The 21,065-nt window shown below is 37.1% G+C and overlaps 1 protein-coding gene across 1 annotated transcript; it reads left to right on the top strand.

Moving 5' to 3' along the window:
- The first annotated feature begins 555 nt into the window (after positions 1-555).
- On the top strand, positions 556-5,242 carry LOC145132867 (Tetratricopeptide repeat (TPR)-like superfamily protein). The gene is made up of 4 exons (XM_079067809.1): positions 556-1,169; positions 1,768-1,920; positions 1,989-2,194; positions 4,875-5,242. The coding sequence occupies exons 1-4, from the start codon at positions 636-638 to the stop codon at positions 5,077-5,079; spliced, it is 1,098 nt and encodes a 365-aa protein (XP_078923935.1). The 5' UTR covers positions 556-635; the 3' UTR covers positions 5,080-5,242.
- The last annotated feature ends 15,823 nt before the right edge of the window (positions 5,243-21,065 follow it).

Genomic DNA, 21,065 nt, shown 5'->3' with positions numbered 1-21,065 from the left:
AACCGAACCGAACAAATAATATAAATAATTGTTTTTAATATAATATAATATTAAATACATGGTATATAATTATATTTGAAATTGAAATTTTAAAGGGTAATTATTTGAAATTAGAGATACATGATTTTTATCATATTAATATAGTTATAAACACTCCATCATTCACTTTTTTTATAGCATTTTTCTTTATGTTTTTCATTTTTTGTAGCAAAATAATATTTATTTTTATGTCATTTTCGACCATCATGGTTACCTAATATTAACCATTAATAATAACCATTAATCAATTAAAACTGTTAACCATAACTATTATTAGCTGATACCCAATAACTACCAAACCAAACTACCCCATACACACCTCTAAATTATCTAATATGGAAAACTTGGGACCTTTTGCAAAAGAATAAACATTCAAGGGTTTAAAAGGGGAATTAATAAAAACCAAGGGAGTTTTTCTGATTTACTCTACTTTTCGAAGTCCTTTGGAGGTCAATATTGCAAAGATGTAAGGACATAAATGTCTTTTGACATAACCGAAATATCATGACTCACGTTCTCAACCGAATATCCCTGTTCCTACCCCATCTCTCACTTCCATCTCCACCGTTCTCCACTTCATCATCTCCGGTTCTCGCATGGCGGTTCTCGGAAACCTAGCACTGTTGCTGGATGTAACTTCACCTCGAAACACAGTAATCGACCGTAGCAAAACACGATTACTCCCTTCCGACATATTTTTGAACTTGTTCAAAAAGGATCTGGTAACACCTCCATCTAACCTCTACGTTTCGTTGCCGCCAAAAGGCGGAATCGAGTTCGAGAAAGATCCGACAACAACGCCGCATCGCGGCGTTCGTGGAAGAAAAGCGAATTCCAAGTTTAACGAAGTCGATTATGAGAGTTCTAGCGATGAAGACAACGGGAATGGGTACGGGGATGATGAAGATATCGACGATGAGAGGAAGAAGAGGTTGGCTTGGGAGACGGAGATGAGGATGAGAGTGAAGGAGATTGAAGATATGCGAGAGTTGGAGAAGAAAGCTGAGGAGTTGCAGAGTCGTGACGAGGAAGATGAGGGTGAACTTGGAGATGAAGGTGATGGTGAAAATGAACGAGAGGAAGAGACAGAGGAAGAGAAGAGGATGAGAGTTCGAAGGGAGCTCGAAAAGGTAAGGTTTCTGCCGACTCCAGATCTCAAAATTCATGCCCCATGATACAGTAGAATCTGTTCTTGTTTTGCCTGTGTTCATTATTTGTGGTTATTGTTTCATATTTGACTTTATTTGTTTAAAATCAAAGAACGTGAAGCTCATTATGTTTAAATTTTGACTTGTTTCTGATCCCAAACCACGAAATTCTGTGGCATAAACGGGTGTTAGAGATGATCTAACAAGTTCATAGCTACCTTTGAGCAAAAATACAACTTCATTCATTCTCAGAAACCAAAACCTAGTTATCTTTACTTGCCTAAAATTCTCAACACATAATTGCAACTGATGTCATTAGCAACAGAGCTTTAATGATTCCTTTTACTATACCTAGGATCATCAGCAATATGAAAGAAGAATGTAATTGGTGATCCAAATGGATCTTTGCACATTCTTCTTATATGTGGATTTAACTGTAGTCTAAAACATTAACAATTTTGCAGCCAAGTTAGAAAGGTGAATGCTTTCCAACGATTTTCAAATAAGTAGGTTTGTGTCTCAATTTATCGATATGGATTCCCATGTTCCAATAACACATAATTTCTTGTTATCTTGATAGGTTGCTAAAGAACAAGCAGAAAGGAGGAAAATGGCTGAATTGATGTTTGATTTGGGGCAAAGAGCTTATGGAAAGGGTATGTATGGGCGTTCAATTGAGTTCTTGGAAGGTGCTCTCACAATCATACCAAGGCCCACTTTGTTTGGTGGCGAGGTTGGTATCCATTTTAGGGTTTTTGTTTTGAATGACTTTCTTTATAATGGTTTTTTGGTAATTTTCAGATACAGATATGGCTTGCTATGGCTTATGAAGCTAATAATCGCCATAAAGATTGTATTGATCTTTACAAGAAGCTGGAGAGTAGTCATCCAAGTGTGAGTATTAGACGCCAAGCTAAAGATCTGAGATATATCTTGCAAGCTCCTAAGCTTAAGATATCACAAGAAGAAATGGTTACAATTCCACTTATTGGCTCTAGCTATGACAGGTTAGCTCCTATCAAGAACTTTCTCTTTGTAGATCTCATTATTTCTGCATATTGCTCGTGTAATTGTTAGCCAATATCATTTTTGATAATAATGACGAGAAGGGCATTCACGTCTTTTGCACAGACAAGAGATCGAGAGTGAAAGCGAGCCTCTTTCCCACCTTGTTCCAAAAAAAAATCCTATTGACATGATGACATCAGTTCAAGTCCAATGCACACCTAACACATCAGCTAGTTTGTATTTACTAAATGGAAAATAAAACGTTTCTACCCTACTTTAAAAACAATATATAATATCTTGGATCTTTAACAAACATAAGAAAAGTTTTCCTTGCATTTTAAGTAGATAAGAGCCATAATTGCATCTTTATTTTTTTGTAATTCATATTGCTTGACCCAGAATCAGATAATTAGATTTTATAAACTTGGCTATGTGTTTTGTGGATTCTAATCATTTAAGGAACTAATATATAAAATTACCAATAAGGATATTCTTGTGGAAAAATGGATAGGCTTCTTATGAAATAAGTAGTAAAAATGTCTATAAATAGATTAAAAGGAGAGACACATTATATAAAATTGTAGGGAATTGAATTCCCTTAAAATCATGAAATACCTTACCCCTAGGAATTCAACTTTCCTTCCTAGAACTCATGGAATCCAATTTCTATCCTTTGTTATTCTTTACATTTACACAAATATTCATTAATCTGATATTTATGAAATACCATGAACCCTCTAAATTTATTACAAATACCAATTCGTTTTTCTCTCTCGTTTGATTTTATGAGTAATATTTTACATCAGAAAAGAATTTATTAAGAGTTAATTTTGCTTCACCTATATGTATGATCAACTTTTTGTTACCTGAAATTAATTTTTTTATTTGTGAAGTAAATCTTAAAATGTTAATTTAAATATTTAAAAAGGTTTTTTCAACAATAAATTAGTAAGAACAAATTTAAAACATAACATAATTGAATCTCATTTCATTTCCTTTCATGCCAATGAAACATACGAGTGAGTTAAATTTCTTCGGTTTTCAAATCCTTTAAATCCCAATTCCCTTGACAGATTTTATTGTTTAATATTTTGTAATTTATTAACATTATTTTGGTTTCTTCTTTTCAAGATTAAATTTTTTGTAACTTATTGTTTAATATTTGTTTCATTAGTTTTTGTATGGATAAATTTGCGTTACTATTTACTAATATAGTAATATGTATAATTTACTTTTTACGTAAAGGTAGTTTAAAAAGGTTCCGTGAACAAGTATTAAATAAAAGTGCACTTCAAAAATAAATTTTAAAGTATTTAAATGAGTTTCATGAGCAAGAAGTTAATGAACGACAATTCAGTTATTTTCCATTATACGCATTCCAAATCTTTTGACAAATTTACAAGCCGAATAAAAATATTCAAATCCATTTCCTACCTAATGGTGTAGCCTGAATTTTGTTTTTGTTTTAGGGCAGGCCAAATAATTTACAAAATATGAACGAGTAGCAAAATACTTCAAATGATAACAAAATATAACAATGTATGCATTAAAAAGTAAAATGTTCATTTTGCATACAACGCTCCTTTACATCATTAAAATCATCTAAAAAGAAGTTTAAACCGAAAAGCTTAGCAATATCTTTCTCATTGTTAAAAAAATTCACTAATCACAAAAAATTTGAATTACAAACATACTCTTATATTCTTATACAAAACAAAATAATACAAAAAAAAAATACAAATAATTAATTCATAACAGCAAGTAATAACTTAATTTATTATAAATTGTATCTACAATAAAAAGTATAAAATCATTGCAAACCTATTTGGTAAGAAGTACACTAAAAATTGTCTATGAAGATAATAAAAACAAGTAATCAAGTAATTAAGCTAATAGAAAAAATAATAATATGCTAATGAAAATTAAAATGAAATACTAAAGAGTGAGGGGAACTATTCAAAAAGTGGTAATGGACACCGTTCTGGAATCAACAAGGTAATTGAATGAATCAGTACATTCCATTGTCATATTTGGTTGGCTCGAAGAAATGAAATGAATCATTCAAACATGTTGTTTGTTAATAATAAATAAACAACTAAATAAAGTAAAATTAATAAATAAAGAAAAGAGTGTTATTTTGAAAAAATAAGTTTAATTAAATAAAGGTAAATCGTTAAATACATGACATATAAGAATATTTTATTTCGTTCGAAATATGTATTACGATATTTTACAAATAGTAAAAAGAGAATGTCTATGATTTAAAAATATTTGCATGATAAAAAGAACTAGATACCATGAAATCTTAAAATATAATTCTAATAAAAGGTTTTATTAAAAAAAAGTTAATTTAAGTTTTAACTTTTTTGAAAAAAAATTAATATTTATTGAAGATTATATGAATAAAAGTAATTTATAATTATAATATATATATATATATATATATATATATATATATATATATATATATATATATATATATAATACTCCATTCCGTTAATTCCCCTCTTTGATTCTTGCATATCAAGTGGTACCTAACAAATTCCATTTCGTTCCAAAACATTCTGCAAACCAAACACCCATCTGACTCCTTTATAATAAACTTCTTTTTCGCAACCAATATAAAACCGATTACATAAACCCTAAATAATCAAATAACGCGAACATCTATTAATGCAGCTATGCGGTAACATGGACCGATAAAAATAAGGAAAAAGAAGAAAGAAGCAACCGACTGACATCTAATCAAGTCTCATCGGGCAGAGACTACCTTGGTGACTTTTTGGTATGGCGACCGCCCGGTGATTTGGTAAAAAACCAAGCCTTTTGGGCAGCTCTAGCAGTCTGGGTGGCGCTAGTCGGAGCTGCCCTATATCTTCAGTGATGTTTGGAAAATGCATTGTGCATTTTTCTTGTTTGAATATATTTCTATAGATTTGTAATTCTGTCTTTTTTATTGTATATATGAATGAAGAATTGAAATTGTAATTATTCTTGTGTTTATGTAACTTATTTTTATTGATGATAAACAAATGGTTTTTTTGTCATTGATAAATTTTTGTAGAAAGATGACATGGAATGTGGTCTTTTTGATTTTTCATTATAGGCTGTAAATAGATGTTGGAACTTTTAAATATCTAGTTAATATGAACTTTTATCAATTGTCAGGTAGGAAAACGTTTAGGAAGAGGGGTGTATATATAGAAAATAATAATAATAATAAATTGGAGGGTGACCAAATGAAACACGTAATGTTTACCATACAAATTTTTTTGAAGGTGACTGAACTGGTTTTTGCAAAACACAATATTAGACAAAATTAATTAGAGGTGAATAGATGGTATTGGCCAAAAGCAAGTTATTTACTTTTTATTAGGGATAAGGTTACGATCACTATTTTGTATTGTTTAGGAGAAAAAAATAGAAGGAATAATTGTTGAAATTTATTTCATCAAAAAGTTTTTTTACTTATTATTATTTTAATAAAAATAATTTTATGAATTTAAACGGTTTTAATGTGTTGTTGTTGTTATTGTTATTGTTATTGTTATTATTTTAAAAATATGATCACTACATCATCCTCTTGAAAATGAGTCGTCCTCGAGTCTTTATCGTGAATACGTTTCATTCATGGTTTCCAAAAGACAAACTTCTAAACGTTAAAATGAGCATAAATGTAGCAAATTGGAAAACATTCTCGATCAAAAATGTTTTCGATATACTTATTAATTGCTTTAATTAACGTTTCTTCTGAGTAGCCATATGAAGAAGATCTTGTTTATAAAAAATATAAACACTTGAAAACTCTTTGTGAACATTATCGTCGTCTGTTTCCACAATCATGAACTTCGGAAAAAATATTTTATTTTCAACACCAACTTTTTCAACGGCTTCGCCTTCATCTTCAGTGTCATAGATTTGTTCTGCATCATAGACGAAATCAACGCCACAAATGGACAACTCTCGTCTTCAGCCACCTCGTCCCAAAAGATTGGTTAGATTCAAACAAACTTGATATAATCCCATCACTTTGGAAGTCTCGACCTTCAAATCAATGTTCCTCAACAGATCATCTCAATATCCTCTTTCATGATAATCTCATCTTGGCTGAAAAATGATTGACCTCGTTGTGACCGTCGCCCCAGACGTTCAGTTCCGATTTAATCACTTCTACCGACGAGTCTTGATTCAACGACTCAAGTTCTTGTACTCGTCGTCGCAAATATTGGATCACAACGTTTTTCGCCCCATATGCATATCTTGCAGGTCTCTAACATTAACCGCTCCATATCCACACCCATAGTTGCGATGGTTTGTGGCTATGCGAGGTCTTCCACGGCTGGTCATCTCAGTTGGGATCTGATACCAAATGATGCAGAATAAACAAGGATTAGAAATGACTAGACTCAAACGGTAACGAAGAACAATCTATGTTCTCTAGAATTTTCACAAATTCTATTATAAACTTGATTATACCTAAAAAAACTATCAAAACAATAATAAAAAATGTCTTCTTTATAACTAGTAAAAAAGTCCACGCTACGCTGCATGTTTGAATGAAACATAGATTCATTACGTGTGGGGAATATCAAATTCACGGCCAATCTTATTGAAGAAGTACATTACAAAGTAAATTGCTATAAAAAGAAAAATATTCGGAAACAAAAGTATTTAGTCATCTAAAGCATTATCCAGAGTAAATATGCTTTTAACAACTTCTTGGTTTCTTGAAAATCCATTAGTCACCGTGTTATTAAGATTTATCTATTACAAAGACACAATCTCTGATAGTAACCCGCGAGACCTAGTAAACTCCGAATCTCCGATAGGGTCCTAGGAACCTCTCATCCCATCACGACCTCAATCTTGGCCGGATCGATCAATATACCATTCTGGTTGACGATGTGCCCTAAGAACCGCACATTGTGCAACCAAAACTTGCATTTGGAGAAGTTGGCGTAAGCATCTCCCTCCTCAGAGTCTCTAATACCTCCCACAAATGATTCTCATGTTGTTCCTTGGTCATGGAGTAGACCAGAATATCATCAATAAATACGATCGTGACCGATCAAGCATCAATATGCATACCTGGTTCATGAGATCCATGAATGTTGTTGGTGCGTTGATGAGCTTTAAGGGCATCATCATGAAATCATAATGACCATAATAAGTCCTGAAGGCCATCTTTTGTACATCCTCATCTCTGACCCTCATCTGATGGTAACCTGACCGCAAATCAATCTTGGAGAACCAAGATGCACCCTGAAGCTGGTCAAACATATCATCAATACTCGGGAGTGGGTAACGGTTCTTGTCACACTCCCAAACCAAGGATGGCGGAAACGTCCGGGGGTGGAGGACTTCATGGATAGTATCACAACAACGAGTATAATAGTGCTCAAAGTAAATACAACCATCATAAATATAATTGAAAATGTTACACCATAGTATATGTTTACATGTTTCAAAATCAATTACATTATGATGACAAAATGAACTGTTTGACGATTTAACGTCCCATCCTCAAAATGCTGTTGGTTTCCTGTTTCACTGATTTCCTGAGAATACAAGTAGTTTTGAAAAGTGTCAACAATTAAGTTGGTGAGTTTATAAGAGTTTTGTTTGAGGAAAGAGCCGTTTTCCTTGTAAAAACGATAGAGTATGATTCCAGAAAATTCAATATTTTCTTTGTTATGTGTGAAATGAATGCTCCTATGTTATGCGATAATGAACCCTAGAAAGACCCGTAGATTTCTTCTATAATCACCCAATGTATATAAGTTATATAAAATTTAAGATAAATAAACCGTCGAATATAATGGGTCTGCCCTAGGTCCACAACCAAACAAGGAACAGGAAGTAAGGCGGGCCCCCGAGGGTTAAGGAATAATGTTTTATCGAGTAGTTTCATCACTTGCCCTGAATAGGGTTTAGAATTTCCGAGCACGTGAAAACTCTAAGTTATACTTTGTATTTGTTCAATAAGAAACATAATGGAAACCCTAATATACAAGGGTTAGATGAGTTGACCGGTTTGACTTGTTGACTTTAGTTGACTTTGACTTGGCCAAAATTGACGGTTGTCACATCATCCCCCCATTAGAAAGAATTTCGTCCCGAAATTAGTGTTTCGACCGGGACTTCAAGAATTTGGAGGAAAGATGGGGGAACTTTTCGTAGTACAAGAAATTGATTATGGTGGGGACCAACCCGCCTGATGTTAAATGACGACCTTGGAATTTCTTATTGTAACTTGAGATGAGTCGATTTAAAAGGAGTTATTGTTTTGGAAGGATAGTGTATTCTACGTGTGCCTTTATGCTCTCCGCTTTATACTTGGTATTACCACTATGAATATTCAATAATGTAATTTGTGAGTGCTAGTAGTACGAATGCTTCAACAATTTGAGATGAAATTTGCCATATAAGTCCTACCAGGTCTTTTATAATCGCTTGGTGTAAACTAATCGTATATCATTAAGATTGCAAGGGCGGTCGGATGAGTGACCCCGCCTTAAGCCCACAACCAAACAAGGAACATGAGGTAAGGCGGAATCACACATTCTAAGTCGATAGAATCTTAATGATATATGACCATAATGTTTACACTAACCATCATAGATTCACTTGTAAAAACCCTGCATTTTTATATAGAAGATAAGACTTATTCGGGTTTTGCCGTGTTCTCGAGATTTATGGTTGATATACTTTAATCGATGCTAGATTTAGTAATAAGAAGAAATTTAAAAATTGAACGTCGATGTTAGAAACAGGTACTGATATTTACGGGCGGTTCCGGGGTGGTCTCTCCTGCAGTGATCGCAAGCACCCTTCCACCATCACCGACATTCCTTGTTCTTGGACAATCCCTTTTAAAGTGTCCTGCTTCGCCGCACTCATAACAAGCTGGGCTTACTCCAGTGCCAGGGACCTGGTTGATGGGTTGTGCCGGTGCCTTACAGAAACGAACAGTGTGTCCCTTCCTGTTGCAATTTTTGCAATGCATCTCCCGGCAAACCCCAGTGTGATGGAAGTTACACTTGTTGCATTTCGGAAGGGTTCCAGCGTATCGATTTATGGGTGTTGGCGTGGCGTGGGTTGTGGCAGCATGAACAACAACGATCTGTTGCTTCTTAGTGAAGTCCTGGGCTGGTTGGTCCTTCTTGTTGTCTCAGAACTTCCTTTTGTTGTTTCCTCCTCTTGCTTGATCAGGGGTGGTTGTCGTAGTGTCATGGCTGGCACGATGGTCGATGAGTTGTTCTGCCAATTCCTTGGCACTGTCAAAGGTAGTTGGCCTTGAGGCCAACACGCTATCTTGAATTTTGGGGGACAATCCCCAGAGGTATCACTCCAACTTTTTGTCTTCCGGGGTGACCATAGCGGGACAAAGGAGTGCTAGATCACATAATCGGACGGTATAGGTTGCAAGGTCAGAGCCTATCATCTTGAGGTTCCATAGTTCATTCTCTAGCTTTTGCACCTCGCCCCTTGGGCAATACTCTTTCAGCATCTTTGCCTTCAAGTCCTCCCAACTCATCGAGTTAGCCACTGTAAGCGTCAGTGACTTAACGTGGCCGTTCCACCAAGTGAGGGTCCGACCGGAGAAAGTGCGAGCTGCGAATTTGACTTTGTTCGCTTCGGGGCATGCGTAGATCTCGAAGGCAGATTCGGTCTTCTCGAACCATTGCATCAAATCGATGACTCCCCCACTGCCATTGAATGAATCGGGTCTGGCATTGGTGAAGTCCTTAAAGGAGCATTCTCTAGAACGCCCTTGGCTACCTCCTTGAGTGGAGTTATTAGTACCGCTCCCTGTCCGCCCTGTACCATCAGTGCTGATTTGGGACATAACAGCTGCCACCGCGGCCGTGACCGCAGCTTGGAACATAACAGGATCATATTGGGGAGGCGGCGGTGGTGGATTTGTTTGCGTTCCGCTGGTGCGTCTAGCAGACCTACGAGGCAACATCTTTCTGTTATAGAATATTCAAAGGCGAAATGAGTATAAGTCTTTTAGTAATGGTTATTAGTCGGGCGTCGCAAAACTAGATTATTAGTTTTCAAGTATAGTATTTCCTGATTTTTCGAATGTGGCAAACAATTCATAGCAGAGGTTGATAAACTCATGAATTTAGTAGAAATGACTCGAATGTAATCTTGTGATTTGTTCCATGCCTGATCCACTCCTAAGATCACCCGATGTATACCAGTTGTGTGTAATTAAGGTCCAATAGGCCGTCGAACTTAATGAGTCTGCCCTAAGTCCACAACCAAACAAGGAACAGGGCCTAAGGCGGACTTACCATTTCTAAGCTGATCGTCTCTTAATTACACATAATCTTGAGGTATACATTAAGTAATCTTAGAGTTACCATAAGCAAATTGTTTGTAATAACAGGTTATGAAATATGTGGTAACTCCCATTGAATTAAAATGCATGCCAATTTTATTGATATACTCTAGTTCATAGAGTTCAAGAAAGTTTGATCTTATATTAGGTCTATATTTCGTTAATGCAAGGAAATACCTTGACGGCGACACGACCCCTTGAATAGCGTAGTCCCTAAATTCGAAGGTTCAAATTTATGTATATGACGGGGCAGTGTTCCAACGCACGCCAGGAGTTTGGGTCTGTAATGGTCTGTCAGTAGTGTACACACTACTCGTGGCGGGTGACGTTCCATGGGCCATAGAATAAAGACATGAAAGTCTGCATTGCCCTAAATCTTGCCATGGCTTCTGCCATTTGATGTTTTGTGTTCACCATGCGTTTTCTCTAACGCTGTTTGACGTTCCCGATATTCTCTAATCTCGGCTCGAGTTGTGGTCACTTCCCTCTGAAGGCTTTGATGTGGTTTCTGAACTGTTCATGACCTCCACCCAGGCGACGAAGGCGAATTGTGGTGACCTTGGTGGTAGTGCCACCCTCCATGATTTTGGCTGACCGATGCTCGTATTTGTACGCTCTAGTGAGTGATGCGGCGTACTATGACATGGAGATCCCTGTCCACCAATCCTCCTCTTGTTGAGGTTGTAAAATCCTCATCCATGTCATAGGGAGGGTGTTAACCTTGTTCCTAACTCCGTCTCTGTAGATCTACGGCTCATCGAGGTGTCGGACAATGAAAGCCTCGTCGGGGTCTTCTCTTATTTCTTCTTTTCCTTTGTTTTCCTTCGATTTCTCTTCCTCTCGCTCCTCTTCCAAATTCCTCTCTGATCCAACCACCATTTTCCTGGTTAGGAAGAATGGGGTCTCTTGGTAGTTGAGCTCCTGTCACGTTGCTTGTGCGTGAATAGGGGTAGAAGAGATAATTAATAGACGTCTAATCCTATAATTACTTATAGGAGGTGATCCTTATTAGTCACGTCTATAATCACATAGTGCATACCAGTTATACAAAATCTGAGATAGAATAGACCTTCGAATAAATGACTCTACTCTAAGTCCACAACCAAACAAGGAACAGGAAGTAGAGCAATAGCCATAGATTCTGAGTCTATAATATCTTTAATTATGTATAACCTTAGCATATGCACTCAGTCATTATAGACCTACTAATAGGGGTCTTTAGTTTTCACATAAGTTGATTATAGTATCATCAAATACTCCTACATTATTTCAATGTTTGTCTTATGTTTTTCAATGTTTCTTTGTAGATAGAGTTGGTAAGTTTTTAGACTTGTTGCAACAATACAACAATTCCCGGGCATATGCTAATCACTTCTGGGATAGACATAGTTGATCAGGCTATGTCATTCCCAGACCTGACTATACATCCCCAAGCCTACTTGTGTCATTCAACAATCACCACTTTTGTTTTGTTCTAGTATGATGTTGTCCTTAGTATGTATGCATGCATGTATACTTTTAACACGAAACTATTTATTTCTAAAACTATAGTCTTTTGAAAATGTTTACTCAGAGACTTTAGTCCCAATGCATTTATAGTTTGTATATCTTATGTGGTTCGATATACTCAGTTCACTATAAACAATGCTCTGATACCAATCTGTCACACCCCCAAACCAAGGATGGGGGAAACGTCCGGGGGTGGAGGACTTCATGTATAGTATCACAACAACGAGTATAATAGTGCTCAAAGTAAATACAACCATCATAAATATAATTGAAAAGGTTACACCATAGTATATGTTTACATGTTTCAAAATCAATTACATTATGATGACAAAATGAACTGTTTGACGATTTAACGTCCCATCCTCAAAATGCTGTTGGTTTCCTGTTTCACTGATTTCCTGAGAATACAAGTAGTTTTGAAAAGTGTCAACAATTAAGTTGGTAAGTTCATAAGAGTTTTGTTTGAGGAAAGAGCCGTTTCCTTGTAAAAACGATAGAGTATGATTCCAGAAAATTCAATATTTTCTTTGTTATGTGTGAAATGAATGCTCCTATGTTATGCGATAATGAACCCTAGAAAGACCCGTAGATTTCTTCTATAATCACCCAATGTATATAAGTTATATAAAATTTAAGATAAATAAACCGTCGAATATAATGGGTCTGCCCTAGGTCCACAACCAAACAAGGAACAGGAAGTAAGGCGGGCCCACCAATTCTAAGTCGATTGTGACTAGATTCTTATATAACTCTAGCATATACACTTAGAAATTATAGCTGAAGTCTAACAATTCTAGATGAAATGTGGTTTTAATAGAAATGTTTTTCCAAAGAAAATCCAATATTTTCTTATAAAAGTCATGTAGTCTTAAATCCCAAGACCGAGAGTATGAGTGTGTTTTATACTTATAATGTATTTGTAGTTTTAAATAGATAAAACCCCTTTTTAAAGTAGAATTTTCCTGTAAACGTAAAAGATTGTTAACTCCCTATGTGATTCGCTATAACCATACTATAACATAGATGCCTGCTGCGACGTTCTTCAGACGTCGGAACGTTAATGACTTTTGTCACCCGTAGACCTGCAGGTCCTGCTGTAGCTAGCAGCGAGGTGTGGGGTGTCAATCCCAATATAGATCTATACACAATTATCACGCTCTCCCTACAAGAGACTCTGGTTATAACTAATTTCAGGAATTTTAACCAGTACTCAAAGAGTACAATGAAGACGTGTCTCACAATTTACGTTAACTAGTTTACATATAGTTTGAGTATTAAACCCCTTCCATGGTGGAAGTGAAATCACCTTTTATAAAAATGATTTAGTTATATGAATCCATAAACTATTACTATTATAGTTTATCAAGTACTATGTGAAAAACCCATTTGTTTTGCGAGTAAAACCTTTTTCATGTAGTAAAAATCCATAAACCATGCTTAATGTAGTTTGTTATATGTGTTCGAAATGAATGAATAATCCTTATTATGAATGACTAAATTTCAGTTTATGATGATAAACTAACAAGAAAATACATTCAACATTTAGAACTTATTGTTATACACTTTTCTCAACATACTACAAAGTGTTATGAAAGTCATAAGTTGTTAACTAGTTTTTAACCTTTCTGCGCTGTTTTAGAAATATCATAGAAAAATCATATGAAGTCGAAAACTGAATCCGTAAATTCGGAGAGTTCATAAAATGTGTCTAGTTTATTCATAATTTTTATTATGATTTTTAGAAGTCTTTAACTTGTGTTAAAAGGTTCATATTCACAGACTGGTCCGAATTTGTTTCTGAAATGGTAGTCAGTTTTGTAAAAATCACCATAAATCGTAGAAAAATATTATGGAGATGTGCAAGTATTCATTTTAAAGGTATGAACCTGAACTATTTTCATATTACACAGTTTTGAAAGATATTAAGTTTAAGATAGTCAAAACAGTCCGTGAATAAGACTCAACGTTTCTGATGAAAGCTGTTGTTTGAGTTTAGTTGAGTTTTTGGTGTTTTAACTTGTATTCCCCCCCTAAAACTTGAAGAAAACATGAAAATGTAGGGGTATGAACTCACATTGAGTGGTTTCAGAAGATGTATGGTGAAGAAAAGAAGTGTTCAACTCAAGAACACTTGGGAGATGCTTGAAGATTCGAAGATCTAACAACAAATATGACGATATTTGTGTAAGGAACTCATGATTTGAGTGAAGAAATGTAAGGAAATAAAGTGTAGGATGAAGGTACTTACTAAAAATAGATGAAGAACTTGAAAATCAACCTTGAAATCTCGAAATTTAGAGAGAGAAGTGAGAGAGAATGGAGATTGTTCTTTGGTGGAAATGAGAGGAATGAGGGAAATATGAGGAGAGGGGAGGGCTTTCCAGCTCTTGACCAAGTGTGTGGCTGAAAAATGGTGGGAAAAGTACTATGGAATGACTAGGTATGGTGGAAGGACAAGGGTAGTTCATGGAGTGGGCATGGGGTGGTTGCTTGTGTCATACACTAAAGCAAAGTCAACACTCCACCTCTAAGCAATACCCATTAGATTTTTATTCCTAAGTAAGGATTTTCCTAAAAATATAATTAAATATGAATATTTAGGGTTTATTATGATAAAATACGAGTTTGGGTGAAAATCCCGTGTTAAAATCTCGAAAAACGGGTTCAAAACGCTAAAAATATTGAAAACTGGCAAAAATTACCAATTTCCGAAATTCAGGGCCGGAGGTTCGGTTCCAGCTCTTAGAACCGAAAGTGGATGAGGAACCGAGAGTAAGGTTCGGCTGTGTAGGGTCGCCTCTCGGACCGAAGGTGCAGTCTCGGACCGAAGGTGCAAGGGGAAGGGCCGAAGGTCAGGTCTCGGTCCGAAATAGTCAGGGAACCGAAATAGACCGAACCCTCGGTCCATTTCGGCTGAGAGGGTTTCGGTTCTGGTGCCATGTTCGGTCCTCATGAAGGTTCGGTTCCTAAGAAGGTTCGGCTCCTAAGAAGGTTCGGTTCCTAAGAAGGTTCGACTCCTTAAGAGGTTTCGGCTCCTTAAGGCTGTTTTTCGCGTAGACTTCCGTTTTCGAGCTGTTTTCGTCAAATTCGAGGGTCGGGATGCCCCAAGTGATTATAAAAAGTTGAGAGAGATTTGGGAGAGATTTATCATACAGAGAGAGATTTGGGAGAGATTTCACATACTTAGAGAGATTTGGGAGAGATTTGACATACTTAGAGAGATTTGGGAGAGATTTCACATACTTGGAGAGATTTGGGAGAGATTTCACATTCTTGGAGAGATTTCTCATACAGAGAGAGATTTGGGAGAGATTTGACATACTTAGAGAGATTTGGGAGAGATTTCACATTCTTGGAGAGATTTCTCATATAGAGAGAGATCTGGGAGAGATTTCATTTGCGACCCTTTTTAAGTGTTTGGCTTTGTAACGCAAGGTTTGTACATCCCGTTAAGCCTCGTTATGATTGTTACATGCCCCCGAGGGTTAAGGAATAATGTTTTATCGAGTAGTTTCATCACTTGCCCTGAATAGGGTTTAGAATTTCCGAGCACATGAAAACTCTAAGTGATACTTTGTATTTGTTCAATAAGAAACATAATGGAAACCCTAATATACAAGGGTTAGATGAGTTGACCGGTTTGACTTGTTGACTTTAGTTGACTTTGACTTGGCCAAAATTGACGGTTGTCACAGTTCTTCACCGTTAGCTTATTTAGCTCCTGGTAATCTATGCACATCCTGTGAGAACTGTCCTTCTTTTTCACAAACAGGATCAGTGCTCTCCATGGAGAACTACTCGGTCTAATAAACCCTTTGTCTAGCATCTCCTGAACTTGTGTTAACAACTCCTGCATCTCCGATGGTGCTAAACAATATGGTGCTTTGGCTATCGGGGCCACACTAGGGACTAAGTCAATCCATAACTCAACCTGCCTCTCAAGAGGCACTCCAAGAAAATCCTTAGGAAATATGTCAGGAAAATCCCGGACGATGGGCACATCATGCAAAGTCTTCATGCCCCTAACTCGAGTATCAACCATATATGCCAAAAATCCAGAGCAACCCTGCTGAATATATCTCATAGCCCTCGTGATTGAACAGAGAGCCAGTCTGCGCTGAGCACCCTCTCTTTGATAATCAGTTCTCCCCCACTTGGGGTTTGAACCCTCACTAACTGGTGCTCACAATCAATCATGGCCCCTTTAGGACCTATCCAATCCATCCCTAAAATAACCTTCGACCTTCGCAATGGAATCAGAACCAAATCAATCAGATATCTCTCGCTGAGAAGATTCAGAACACACCCTCGATAAACCCTCGAAGCACTCACTGAGTGGTCATCATCAATCTCTACCTCCAATGGGTAATCCAAAATCCCAGGAGTATCACTAAACTTCTTACTAAGTGCAAGAGTTACAAAGGATCGGGTGGCACCCGAATCGAATAGAACAAGAGCAGTCATACCATTAACTAAGAAAATCCTATACATGATCAGATAAGCAAAAGCATAAACAAAGAAAATAATAATGAATAAGATTAGGAGACATGCCCACAACCACATCAGGTGTTGCCCTTGCCTCCTCTGTCGAGAACTGAAATGCCCTGCTCTTCACCACAAGTTCCTCCGCCTTGACATGACGGCCATCAGTGATCCTCATGGTGGTCAGTGCAGGCGTCACAACTGCCCCTCCTGACATCCTTGGACAATCGGCCTTTGTATGGTCTATCTGGTTTCAGTGAAAGCAAATCAATGCACTCTGGGGCAATCCCTACTCATATGACCGATCTGCCCACATTTGTAACAACTTGAACCCCTCTGCTCGACATGACCCATTGTGCGGCTTGCCATAACAGCTCCAACCCTGCTGGTCATTAGTATACGAATCAGAAGTCTTGGGCTTCTTAGCCTGGACCACAACTGTTTGTACCTGCTTCGGCTTGCACATCATCTGAATCTCCAGCTCAATCTCCAGCTCACGGGCCCTCTCAATCATATAATTCAGGGTCTTGCAACATACTACGAAACTAATAGAGCCCTCTCATGGAACTTGGCGGTGATCTCCGCCACAGTCTTAGTAGTCTGGCGAAGGTCCTGAAACTCCTCCCAGGTCATGGCCACCATCGCCGCAGATCCCAAAGCTCGGCCGACCTCATCCCACCAGTCACGTGCTTGGTCTCTCAGAAGGCAGAATGTAAACCCTACTTTTTCCCCCTCAGGGAAAAAACTCGCCCGCTGAGCATTCTCCATGCTAACAATCCAACGTCGGCCAACGATAGGGTCCTTAGCCCCAAAGAAGTCTGGATCTCCACATGCCTTGAACTCCCAAAATGCGGGAGTCCGCGCTCCTATCTGCGGCGCATCGATCTCTGCCCGAAGGGCCCCGAGTCGCTCATCCATAAGCTCCATAATCCCCTCCTTGATGGCACCGAAAATCAAAGGGGTGGCCTCCAAGATACCGCAAGTATTCTCTAATGTGATAAAATCGTGTAATTGCTCATCCAACGGTTCGACACCAGAGCCAGACTAGATCCAGAAGCTCTTCCTAGAGTGGTCACCATACTCGACTGAAATACAAACATATAAACGATCGGCATAAACTCGAGGGAACTTCCACTCTACATGCCCCGTTAGAATCTCCAAGATCGTCCTTGCCTCGAGTACATATCCTGTGCTTTCAGTAGTACGGGCTCAATACTACATTCTACACCTATCTGTATTTTCCTCAAGAACCATCCTGAATCCTATAAGTCACCACACTAATTCATACACCAGTCCTATGCTAAACCGCTTACAAATCTTACTACGGCATATCCTAGGCTCTCCTAGGAATTCTCAATTCGAACGCCTCTACAATACTAAGAATCTCAACCAACACTGCTGGTTGTCTTATGCATGCAAATTGTACACAAAAGGGAATCACACAGACTGTCGAATAATGTTTATGTCCTAAGTCCACAACCAAACAAGGATCAGGAAGTAAGGCAACACCAGTCATTCTAGGGCTATATGAACCTAATCGTATACAATTTTTAAAACATATACTTAGCAATTAATGAGTCGGTATCAAACCGAAGTAATATATAACATCCAATTCTCCTGGGCTATAAGGTATCACACAAATTAGACAATTCTATCATACGATTCCTGAAAGCATCCTTAAATCTACTATAGTATACAATTCACATATTAGGCATACTAATCATAACACATGGGTATGTGTATTTTGGAAATCACATACTTGAGCTCGGCTGATTGCACGCATCACACCCCTTTCCATTTTGTAAAAATCTTTCTAGAAATTCATTTTTCTTTTGAAATGATTATCATTTCCTCAGTTTGAGTTCCGATACACCCGAAAGTGTGCTCGAATCCCTCAAACTAAAGCTTTGATACCAACTTGTAATGTCCTAAGACACTGATAAAATTTTTCATTTTAAAAATAATTAATTTCGTACATCATATGTCTCAGAAACAACCACAATACAAATGATCCAAAACATCAGAGTAACAAATATCATAAATACGGAAACATAAGGGGGGATGTTGTGCCATCATGCCTGCCCCTTCCCTTTTGTGCCGGGAGTACCTGAAACCATAAACATAACTGTAAGCACAAAGCTTAGTGAGATTCCTCAAAATACCACATACATCAAATACATGAACAAATATAACAACACGTGGCTGTGTCGGGTCCGTGTCAACCCTTGGGTCCGTATCAACCCCATGTAACAACACGTAGTTGTGTTAGGTCCGTATCAACCCCCAGGTCCATATCAACCCTGAGTCCATAAGGATTCTGAGCCCAGATTAGCTCCATGCATATAACATACAATTATATCAGTAATAGTCACATACTTACATACATCCTACACATACAAATCAGTTGGCCGACATTGGTGCCTTCGAACCACTAGTGTGGCGAGAAGACTCACCTCACAGAAAATGCTTAACTGCTACCGCTCTCATTGACAGAATACCGCTACTACGCACCACCTATTCAGTAAAACAAAAAAAACCTTGAACTCTTCCTCCAAACTAGGTGCTTAACCAAAAGTCAACTCAAGTCAAAAGTAAATGGTCAAATTCAATGATCAACATTGACCTTAGTCAACCTTCATGTCGTGGCTACCTATGGCCACATTGTGGCCTTCCAGTTAACAGTTCATCCTGATTTTCCTATCGTCATGCCATGGCAACCTAATGCCACATTGTGGGCACTTGGTTTTCAACAACGTAATGGATTAAGCTGTTTCCTTCGATCTTGTGAGCTCCAGAGCTCAGATCTGGTCCGAAACAAGGTCTAGAAGGATAAAGTTTCCAATTTTATCCGCTAAGACTACCAAAAGGTCAAAATATTAAACCCTAGGTTTCAAATGGGTTAAATAAGACATGACTTTCTCCATTAAGCACTTATTCCAAAAAGTCCATAACTCATTTACTCCAGATTAGTTTCTAATATCAAAACCAACATAAAAGTTGGTGCTTTATAGACATGTATGTCCAATGCATGTCTTAAAGCCATAATGAGTCACAATAAGGGCTTTTCTATGGAAATCTCATGCATGAATCAAAACCCAACAAGAATCCAGATCCAAACCAATAAACATGCCAAATGTCTCATAGATTCATAAAGTTGAAAAATTTATGAGATCCGATCACTCCAACTCACAAAACATATATATTTAGGGACAAAACATAAGATCTAGCAACCTATCATGACAAAAATCAAATCTTTGACACTTACAAAGGTCCAGAAGAATGCCAAAACCAAGGATAAAACTAGCTTGTTGAATCTTAGCTCACTTCTTCTTTCTCCCTTCAAAGGCTTCAAAGAACACCAAAAGGGCTCGAAATAGGAGAGGAAGGGACTTGGGGTTTCTCAGATCTGAAGGAGGCAGATAGAGGCTAAGGGTGAGCAAACCTAGCCTCCCCATTCCTTTAAATAGATAGAAAAACCCGTAAAATAGAGTTTGTCCACACTGTGGCCTATACAACCATGCCGTGGCAGCTTAAATGAAAAAAGCGGTCTAATCTTGACTCGCCACGTTGTGGTGCCTCCCCACCACGTCGTGGAAAACCTTAAAATGCCAAAATTGTAAAATATAAAGTACCTCAGGATCCGGGTGTTACACCATCTATGCTCTTCGTGACTCTTTCGTACTTGGTATCTAATTTTATAGTACCACCCTATAATTTTCCTCCTTTCATCTTCGAGGCAAAAAAATAATACCAAAAAATGAATTACACCAATATTTGACAGGAAAAATGGTTTTATGTTTAAAGAATAGAGGAAGAAACGTACACAGAAGTGCTGTTGCATCTACTATTGTAAAGGGTAAATGCATTTTAAGTAGTTACCTGGAAGATTTATCCTTTTTCTTTAGTTTGGGACCTATACAAAATCTTTTGGCTAATAAAGTAAATGAACCTTTGTTTTTATAAAAATTGGTCCTAACTTAGAAAAATCATACATTTTTCAAATTTTGGGTGGTGGATGATGGAGCTACAAAAACAGAAAAGTCAAGTAAGTTACTTTAACACAAACTTTAAAGCATGAAAGAGTAATAACATATGAAACAAATGCATAAGTTACCTCAGAGAGCAATATTATATGTTTCAAACTCCAGTAACATTGAGATAAATACCAAAATAAAAGAGATATCAAATGCCAGGAGTGTCATGGATAGGAACAATAACTCACAATTTCAACATCACCATATTGACCACCTGCTTTATCATGCTTTATCAAGCCGATATTCTAACGAATCTTCAAGCACATATCACCTTATAAAACATTACCAATAAAAGTTAGGCTTTATGAAAAATATGTATATAAAAATGGAATTAACAAAGGTAATATGAAGATACTTATTAGAGGGGACTCCCAAATGTATATTCAATAAGAGTCGTCTCTTGAGTTGAGAAATAAGTGTTAGCCTAATAAATTAAAAAATATGTATAAGTGATATACGAAATGAGAATTAATTAAAAAAAACAAAAACTCTCAC

This window comes from Lactuca virosa, chromosome 8 (genome assembly GCF_052849685.1).
Source record: "Lactuca virosa cultivar CGN04683 chromosome 8, Lactuca_virosa_CGN04683_v6, whole genome shotgun sequence".
In the NCBI taxonomy this organism is placed as follows: Eukaryota; Viridiplantae; Streptophyta; class Magnoliopsida; order Asterales; family Asteraceae; genus Lactuca; species Lactuca virosa.
This window is presented reverse-complemented; position numbering and strand designations above follow the sequence as displayed.